Below are 10,415 nucleotides of genomic sequence, written 5' to 3'. Positions count from 1 at the left end.
CTGATGGACATCTAGGTTGCTTCCATGTCCTGGCTATTATAAACAGTGCTGCGATGAACATTGGGGTATATGTGTCTCTTTCACTTTTGGTTTCCTCGGTGTGTATGCCCAGCAGTGGGATTGCTGGGTCATAAAGCAGTTCTATTTCCAGTTTTTTAAGGAATCTCCACACTGTTCTCCATAGTGGCTGTTCAGTTCAGGTCAGTCGCTCAGTCGCGTCCAACTCTTTGCGACCCCATGAATTGCAGCACGCCAGGCCTCCCTGTGCATCACCATCTCCTGGAGTTCACTTAGACTCACATCCATCAAGTCCGTGATGCCATCTAGCCATCTCATCCTTGGTCGTCCCTTTCTCCTCCTGCCCCCTTCTCCTCCTGCCCCCAATCTCTCCCAGCATCCGAGTCTTTTCCAATGAGTCAACTCTTCGCATGAGGTGTCCAAAGTACTGGAGCTTCACCTTTAGCATCATTCCTTCCAAAGAAATCCCAGGGTTGATCTCCTTCAGAATGGGCTGGTTGGATCTCCTTGCAGTCCAAGGGACCCTCAAGAGTCTTCTCCAACACCACAGTTCAAACGCATCACTAGTTTGCATTCCTACCCACAGTGTAAGAGGGTTCCCATTTCTCCACACCCTCTCCAGCATTTATTGCTTGTAGACTTTTGGATCGCAGCCATTCTGACTGGCATGAAATGGTACCTCATTGTGGTTTTGATTTGTATTTCTCTGATAATGAGTGATGTTGAGCATCTTTTCATGTGTTTGTTAGCCATCTGTATGTCTTCTTTGGAGAAATGTCTGTTTAGTTCTTTGGCCCTTTTTTTGATTGGGTCGTTTATTTTTCTGGAATTGAGCTGCATGAGTTCCTTGTATATTTTTGAGATTAGTTGTTTGTCAGTTGCTTCATTTGCTATTATTTTCTCCCATTCAGAAGGCTGTCTTTTCACCTTGCTTATAGTTTCCTTTGTTGTGCAGAAGCTTTTAAGTTTAATTAGGTCCCATTTGTTTATTTTTGCTTTTATTTCCATTGCTCTGGGAGGTGGGTCATAAGGGATCCTGCTGTGATGTATGTCAGAGAGTGTTTTGCCTATGTTCTCCTCTAGGAGTTTTATAGTTTCTGGTCTTACATTTAGATCTTTAATCCATTTTGAGTTTATTTTTGTGTATGGTGTTAGAAAGTGAACTAGTTTCATTCTTTCACAAGTGGTTGACCAGTTTTCCCAGCACCACTTGTTAAAGAGATTGTCTTTACTCCATTGTACATTCTTGCCTCCTTTGTCGAAGATAAGGTGTCCATAGGTGTGTGGATTTATCTCTGGGATTTCTATTTTGTTGCATTGATCTATATTTCTGTCTTTGTGCCAGTATCACACTGTCTTGATGACTGTGGCTTTTTAGTAGAGCCTGAAGTCAGGCAGGTTGATTCCTCCAGTTCCATTCTTCTTTCTCAAGATTGCTTTGGCTATTCGAGGTTTTTTGTATTTCCATACAAATTGTGAAATTATTTGTTTTAACTCTGTGAAAAATACCGTTGGTAGCTTGATAGGGATTGCATTGAATCTATAAATTGCTTTGGGTAGTTTACTCATTTTCACTCTATTGATTCTTCCGATCCATGAACATGGTATATTTCTCCATCTATTAGTGTCCTCTTTGATTTCTTTCACCAGTGTTTTATAGTTTTCTATATATAGGACTTTAGTTTCTTTAGGCTAATCAATGAATATAGTAAAGTTGCAGGATATAAAATCAACACACAGAAATCCCTTGCATTCCTATGCACTAATAATGAGAAAATAGAAAGAGAAATTAAGGAAACAATTTCATTCACCATTGCAACGAAAAGAATAAAATACTTAGGAAAAGAGTAACTTTAAAGTGGAGAAACCTGACAAACACTACCTCAGCTGGGTGATCAAGGTCATTATCAACAGGGATGCCATATGGATAGTATCTACCCTGGATATGATGGGATGAGAATGGCATTTTAACCCTGCGATCCTCCTTCCCCTAATCCATAATCTCATTCTAATCGTGAGAAAAACACCACACACATCCTAACTGAGAGACATCCTACAAAATGCCTAACTGGTACTCCTCACTACTGTGCAGGTCATCCAAGGTAAGGAGAGTCTGAGAAACTGTCGCAGTCGAGAGGAGACTAGGAAGACAAGACAACTGAATGTAATGTGGCATCCTGGATGGAATCCAGGAACATGAAACAGACCCTAGCTAAAAATTAAGGGAATCGGAATTCAGTATGGACTTCAGTTAATAATAATGTATCGATATTGATTCTTTAAGTGTAACAAATATACCATACTAATGTAAGATCTCAACAACAAAGGCAACTGTTACAGGGGACATGGGGAATTCTCTGTACTGTCTTTGCAACTCTCTGATAAATCTAAAATTATTCTAAATGCAAAGCCTATTAAAAAAAAAAAAACAGACATAAAGACCAGAGTTGTGAATACAATGGGGGAAGGAGAGAATGAGATGAATTGAGAAAGTAGCATGGGAACATATACATTACCATATGTAAAATAGACAGCTAGTGGAAAGTTGCTGTGCACGTAGGGAGCTCAAATAAGATGCTCTGTGACAATCTAGATGGATGGGATGGGATGGGAGGGAGATTCAAGAGGGAAGGGACATGTGTATACCTATGGCTGATTCAAGTTGATATTTGGCAGAGACCAACACAAAATTGTAAAGCAATTATCCTCCAACTAAACTAAATAAATTAAAAAAAATAGAGTATACCCCAAATGTAAGGTACAGCTAACAACTGAGCTAAATGTGTCAAAACATGTTATCTACAATATCACACATAACCCCCTCCACAGTTTCGGAAACAGATACTCTTATTTTACTCTATTTCTAAATGACGAAACTGAGGCACAGAAAAGCACAGAAACTTGAGTAAGGTGACAGAGTTATTAGAGATTTGAAATGGGTTCCATCTGACCAAGAACTGAACTTACACTTGATCTGTTAAGGAAGGTTTGGCCTGGGACTCATACAAGGGTGTAGAAATGGGATGTGGCTTTATTGATTTTTAGAAAAAGTAATATATTTAAGTAAAAATTAAAAATCAAGTTATTCAATAGCTTGTAATATGAAATATGCCTCATTCTAAATAACCTGTTGATACCTTACAGACATGTCTATATACTTCCCCCAGCGAAACACAGTGAATGAAGCTCATGTTCATCAACCCTTCCCTCCTTCCTCCTTATTTAGACATGGTTTTATTTTTCAAGTACCATGTGCCAAGTGACTTCAGTCGTGTCTGACTCTCCAACTCTATGGGCTGAAGCCAGCCAGGCTGCTCTGTCCATGGGATTCTCCAGGCAAGAATACTGGAGTGGGTTGCCAGTCCTTCTCCAGGAGATCTTTCTGATCCAGGGATCGAACCTGCGTCTCCTGTGTCTTCTGCATTGGCAGGCAGGTTCTTTTCCACCCTACCGCTGTAACTTTAAACATTATAACTAAAATTCTATCTCTTCAATTGCCAAATTTAGACAGCATTTCTTGACTTCTTACTAAATAAGAGAGAAAATTAGCACCCCATACTTTCTTTCACCATAGGATGATTTTCTTTTATTGTTTCATTTGTGACAGTTTTATAGACAGAAACAAAAATGACTTTTATTGCTGTTTGTGCTTAGTCATGAAGTGCACAGTATCTAGTAATAAAATTTGGTCTGCAGATGTTGCAAACTAAGAGCTGTTGAAATCTTATTGGACCGAGGGAGTAAGCTTGGACAGAGGAGCCTGGCAGGCTACAGACCGTGGAGTCACAAAGAGTCAGACACAATTGTGCACACACAAATCACACCCGCCACAATACTGCATTTGACACTTTCCGAAAATTAGATAAAAGAGCATACTCAATTTCAAATGCTCTGCCAACATAATTTTCTTCTAATTAGAAAGTATTTTAAATGTGTAAATATTTAACACTTGTTAAAACCATAAAGTTAGATACAGTTGAAAGAAAAATGATGTTACGGCTTACTGATTTTTGCTGGCCCTATAAACTTGTTAAGATTTGGAATAAAGGACATTTTGTACAAAATATGAAGTCTTTGTTTTTCACTGTTAAAATAAAATAAATGTACAATGTGTGTGGCTTCCCAGGTGACTCAGTGGTAAAGAATCCACCTGCCAAAGCAGGAGACATAGGAGATCAGGGTTCGATTTCTGGGTCGGGAAGATCCCCTGGAGGAGGAAATGGCAACCCACTCCATATTTTGTCTTGAAAACCTGGTGGGCTACAGTTCACTGAGTCACAAAGAGTTGGACACGACTGAACGACTGAGTATGTATGCATAATGAATATACAATGTTAAAATGAATCAGTACTAAAGCCACAGGGCAAAGACATTCATAGTATTGATATTTTTGATGTACAAACATTTGGAAAATGTGAAGATGCCAAATGTAGACCTTTATGAAGAAACAATATCAAATTACTAGTTTATTTTCAATGTAGTAATCTTGAAGTCAATTTGATACAGACTAAACAGTGTGTCGACATTCACCCTTGCCATCTCTTGTTTGACCACTTCCAATTTGGCTTGATTCATGGACCTGACATTCCAGGTTCCTATGCAATATTGCTCTTTACAGCATCGGACCTTGCTTCTAACACCAGTCACATCCACAGCTGGGTATTGTTTCTGCTTTGGCTCCATCCCTTCATTCTTTCATTCTCCAGTAGCATATTGGGCACCTACTGACCTGGGGAGTTCTTCCAGCAATACGTGAACCATGAACTTCCTGATGTTCAAGCTGGTTTTAGAAAAGGCAGAGGAACCAGAGATCAAATTGCCAACATCCACTGGATTATGGAAAAAGCAAGAGAGTACCAGAAAAACATCTATTTCTGCTTTATTGACTATGCCAAAGCCTTTGACTGGGTGGATCACAATAAACTGTGGAAAATTCTGAAAGAGATGGGAATACCAGACCACCTGACCTGCCTCTTGAGAAACCTGTATGCAGGTCAGGAAGCAACAGTTAGAACTGGACATGGAACAACAGACCGGTTCCAAATAGGAAAAGGAGTACGTCAGGGCTGTATATTGTCACCCTGCTTATTTAACTTCTATGCAGAGTACATCATGAGAAACGCTGGACTGGAAGAAACACAAGCTGGAATCAAGATTGCTGGGAGAAATATCAATAACCTCAGATATGCAGATAACACAACCCTTATGGCAGAAAGTGAAAAGGAACTAAAAAGCCTCTTGATGAAAGCAAAAGTGGAGAGTTAAAAAGTTGGCTTAAAGCTCAACATTCAGAAAATGAAGATTATGGCATCCAGTCCCATCACTTCATGGGAAATAGATGGGGAAACAGTGGAAACAGTGTCAGACTTTATATTTTGGGGCTCCAAAATCACTGCAGATGGTGATTGCAGCCATGAAATTAAAAGACGCTTACTCCTTGGAAGAAAAGTTATCACCAACCTAGATAGTATATTCAAAAGCAGAGATATTACTTTGCTGACTAAGGTCCGTCTAGTCAAGGCTATGGTTTTTCCTGTGGTCATGTATGGATGTGAGAGTTGGACTGCGAAGAAGGCTGAGCACTGAAGAATTGATGCTTTTGAACTGTGGTGTTGGAGAAGACTCTTGAGGGTCCCTTGGACTGCGAGAAGATCCAACCAGTCCATTCTGAAGGAGATCAACCCTGGGATTTGTTTGGAAGGAATGATGCTAAAGCTGAAACTCCAGTACTTTGGCCACCTCATGTGAAGAGTTGACTCATTGGAAAAGACTCTGATGCTGGGAGGGATTGGGGGCAGGAGGAGAAGGGGACGACAGAGGATGAGATGGCTGGATGGCATCACTGACTCGATGGACGTGAGTCTGAGTGAACTCCAGGAGTTGGTGATGGACAGGGAGGCCTGGCGTGCTGCGATTCATGGGGTCGCATAGAGTCGGACAAGGCTGAGTGACTGAACTGAACTGAAACAGTGTGTCAGCAAAATACTATATAAATTAAACAATTAGCACAGGAAATCCAAGTGCAGAATAGGGAAATCTGAATAGGCCAAAATATTAAGGATTACTGTTGTCAAAGGAAATGTGTTTCTGTTAAAACTTTTAAAAAGTCTTTTATGTTTGTTTGGAGAATGTCTGTTTTCAACAAAGAGCAGAAATAAAAATAGAAAAAACATATTCTTAGATATTAAGCTTTACACAAACAACTAAACATTAATATTTTGCTTTTTTCCTAGGGAAAAATGAGATTTAATTTCCAGAAATCTCTCACACAAATGTAAATGAATATCTAAAGTAAAAAATATTTTAAAATCTATCAACTAAATATGAAAGTTTAAGCAACGGTATATCAAACTTTCTAAGACACTGCTTTATACAACATAAGGCACATTTTTTCCCTCAAAGAGAGAAAGCATCTAATCTCTTTCTGAGAATATCATTTCATGACAGTAAAGTAGGTAGACGTCTGTCAAGTTTCTCAAAAAGTGTTTCTTTTCATGAGACAGATTTTTTTTCTGTAGCTAAGGTAATTTTTTAACATAGTACTCCTTCTTGCTCCCAAACCAAAGCATTCCCCCAAATCATTTTCTTAAATGGAAGCACTTTAATTGATACCAAGATGCAGTTTTCATGGAGGGTCTGAAAGAAAAAAAACTTCATAATTTCTGGCATTGAATGAACTATTTACAAAACAGAAAAAGACTCACAGGCATAGAAAACAAACTGTGGTCACCGAAAAGGAGAGAGGGTAGAGAAGGGGTAAGTTAGAAGTTTGGGATTAGCCGATGCAAACTACTATACATATAAAATAAACAACACAGATTTACCTTCTAGCATAGGGACCTATATTCAACATCTTGTAATGAGCCATAATGGAAGAGAATATAAAAAAGAATACAATAAAAAAAAGAATACAATATGTATGTATGAAAATGAATCACTTTCTGTAGACTTGAAACTAACACAACACTGTAAATCACTATACCTCAAGAAAAAGTTAAAAAGTAGAATTCTAATTTTAAAAATTTATCTTAGAAAAATTACTAATAATAATCACCAACAACAGAATTTATTTTACTGCTGTTTAAACAGCGAAAGAGTGGAAACACATAAGTGCCAGGTATCAAGAGCTAGTGGCACAAATTTATTTATGGTGTATTCACCCAACAGAGCAGAATAGTGTTTATCAATACTTATGAGATAGAAGGATATTATACATTAAAAAAGGCTGTAAAATATTCTGAAATAATCTCATTTTGTGATTTCTATAAAGTATGGAAATAGATCCAGAAAATTATTGGCAGTGATCATTTTTAGGTGATAAGATTTTTGGTCCGTCTTCAGTCTTCATCATCTTCCTTATCTACATTGACGTATCTTGCATACATAAAAGTATATATCACTTGTTTTATGAGAAAAAATACATTTAAAATTATAATTATATGTAATTATGTTGTTGATGCTTAGTCGCTAAGTCGTATCCGACTCTTTGCAACCCCGTGGACTGCAGTGTGCCGGGCTTCCCTGTCCTACACAATCTCCCAGAGTTTGCTCAAACTCATGTTCACTGAGTCGGTGATGCTATCTATATGTCTGCTTCTGCCGCTGCTAAGTCGTTTCAGTCGTGTCCAACTCTGTGCAACCCCATAGATGGCAGCCCACGAGGCTCCTCCATGCCTGGGATTCTCCAGGCAAGAACACTGGAGTGGGTTGCCATTTCCTTCTCCAATGCATGAAAGTGAAAAGTGAAGGTGAAGTTGCTCAGTCGTGTCAGACTCAGCGACCCCATGGACTGCAGCCCACCAGGCTCCTCTGTCCATGGGATTTTCCAGACAAGAGCACTGAAGTGGGGTGCCATTGCCTTCTCCATCTATAGACATAGATATTTCACAACAGAGGCAACATTAGGTCCTAGCAATCAGGAAGATGGTTATACTCTGGAAATAAGCATCCTAAGTATAGGAAATGATAGGCTGATATTCTGCTCTGAGCCTGGGCAATCAATATAGCCTACTGAGTTGGGTAACTGATTAAAACAATATTTTCAGCATCCCCCAGAAAATGAGAATCAGCTAAAATTTTCACATGAAACTACTATTGGTATGCAACATAGTTGCACCTCAAGGCCCTTCAGTCCTCTATACTTTCCCTCAAGTGCTCCCAGTCCCAGGCTGAGAGACCCTGAGCTTGGGTACAATCTTTTCCTTGCTGGAGTTTTATATCTTAAGTTCAGCAAATTCAGCCAGTTTGAATTTTCACCAGGAATTGGAGTTACGGACTGCCCCACATTATTGCCAGGTGTGGCAATCCAGCCAAATTGAAAATCATGTCATTAAGAAACACCTCATGTACCTTGCGTCTGTCACCTGTGCTATATCCTCCCGCTAGAAGATTCTTCCTCCTCATCCCACCACCAGCATCAAAGCCTGCTTATCTGTTTATTTTTTTTAAGATTTTTTTTTAAATGTGGACTATTTTCAGTCTTTCATTTGTTACAGTATTGCTTCTGTCTTTTGTTTCTTTTGTTTCTTTCTTTCTTTTTTTTTTTTGCCAAGAAGCATGTGAGATCTTAGCTCCCTAACCCTCCTTGTGTGTGCATGCTCAGTCATGTTCCACTCTGTGGGACCTCATGTACTGCAGCCCGCCAGGCTCTTTTGTCCATGGGATTATCCTGGCAAGAATACTAGAGTAGGTTGCAGTTGCCATTTCCTCCTCCAGGGGAGCTTCTGGTCCAGGGGTTGAACCTGCATCTCCTGTGTCTCCTGCACTGCAGGCAGATTCTATTCCATTCAGCCACCGAGGAAGCCCAGGGATCAAACCCACACCCCCTTCATTGAAAGCGAAGTCCCAACCACTGAACCTGGGAAGTCTCAAAGTCTGCTTATCTTTAAGTGGTGGTAGTTTAGTTACTAAGCTGTGTCCAACTTTTGTGACCCCATGGACTGTAGCCTGTCAGGCTCCTCTGTCCATGGGATTCTCCAGGCAAGAATACTGAAGTGTGTTGCTATTTCCAGGGACCTATTTAAATGCTTCCTACCCCCAGGAAGCCTGTTCTCTTCTCCCACAAGTGGTGTGCTGGTTTGAATTTTTCCTTCCGAGGCCCAGGAAGCCACCTTAGATTTACACCATCAGGATGAGTCTCTCCTTGTTGTACTTGACTTTTCATACTATTTTTTTCTCCTTTAAGTTCTTTTAGACACAAAGTAAGAAAAAAATAAGTATGTCAATCAGCTTAAAATTATATTAGTCCACCTATTTCCATCTGGAGTGTTTATTGCTTCTTCCAGTAGACTGTAAGCTTCTCTAGAGCAGAGACAAATCTCCTACTTATATTTGTGAACATAGAGCCCAGTACACAGTAGGTTTTGAACACTTGTTTATTACACTGAAGCTTTCAATGCTAGGATCGGGGGATGACACAGGACAATGGCAGTGAGGATGCTGAGAACTCAGACAGAAGTCTCAAGCCACCTGTCTCTCTTAGGAGAAAAGCAAGGGAGGCTGCCTGCACCAGCAGAGGTGTTAGCATGTCTGAGCGGAGACCCCAAGTGTTTACAGCAGCCATGGCTCCAGAGCAACGGTGTTGGTGCTGAGCTGAAGGGTTGGGTGGGAGACAGAAGCAGAAGTACAGCTTAGCAGAGTGCTCGCCTCCTAAGTGTAGGGGCGCCAGGAGCCCAAGTGTGAGGGAGGAGACTGTGCTTCCGGCAGAATGAATGCAGGAGACCAGGGTGGGCCAGTCACCTTAACACTCCTCAACACTCCTCCTCCTTGATACGGTGGGTTGTGCCACCCCTGAGGCAGCGGGGCTTCCGGAGAGCTCTCCAATAGCCAGCTGAGCTCTGATCCCGGGGCCTTTGGGAATCAGAACCACAGTGCGCTGCATACGGAGGGCAAGGAGCAGAGCAGGAAACTGGGAAAGGAGTCAGGCGTTGGGGAGGGGGGCATCTGAGAGCACTCGGAGACCCCTGATTTTGCTGATTCTGTTGTGACATGGCCTGGCTAGCCTGTGGAAGCTGGAAGAAAAGAGGACATTTGGTTAAATCAGGAACCCAGTGGACCTGGATGTCTGTTTCTCTGTTTCATGACCTGGAGCTGTCACATGGAGCCTAGCATTTACAGCCTGCTGAAATCCACCCCAGGAGGGGAATAATGGATTTGAAAGGGGAGTGAATTGTGGTGAGAACTCTCAGGGGACCCTATGGCAACAATCAAGCAAATCACTTACTATTTATCTTAGACAAAAAAATTAAAAATAAAAACCAAAACCCTGCAACCTAGTTGAGCTGGCAGTCCACATTTCCAAGATCAATGTCCACAATGGTCAAGGGTTAAGGAGGTCCAAGTCTCTACCCATTCGTTACTCAGTCTTGCTTTACCCTGAAGTTCCTAAGCCTGCATAT

At 40.7% G+C, this 10,415-nt stretch overlaps 1 protein-coding gene across 1 annotated transcript; it reads right to left on the bottom strand.

Moving 5' to 3' along the window:
* Positions 1-9,630: 9,630 nt before the first annotated feature.
* Positions 9,631-10,007, bottom strand: LOC101122647 (uncharacterized). The gene has a single exon (XM_012181561.5). The coding sequence runs from the start codon at positions 10,005-10,007 to the stop codon at positions 9,768-9,770; it is 240 nt and encodes a 79-aa protein (XP_012036951.1). The 3' UTR covers positions 9,631-9,767.
* Positions 10,008-10,415: the final 408 nt, after the last annotated feature.

Source organism: Ovis aries, chromosome 1 (genome assembly GCF_016772045.2).
Source record: "Ovis aries strain OAR_USU_Benz2616 breed Rambouillet chromosome 1, ARS-UI_Ramb_v3.0, whole genome shotgun sequence".
Taxonomy (NCBI): domain Eukaryota; kingdom Metazoa; phylum Chordata; class Mammalia; order Artiodactyla; family Bovidae; genus Ovis; species Ovis aries.
Note: the sequence above shows the minus strand (reverse complement) of the source record. Positions and strands in the feature narration are given on the sequence as shown.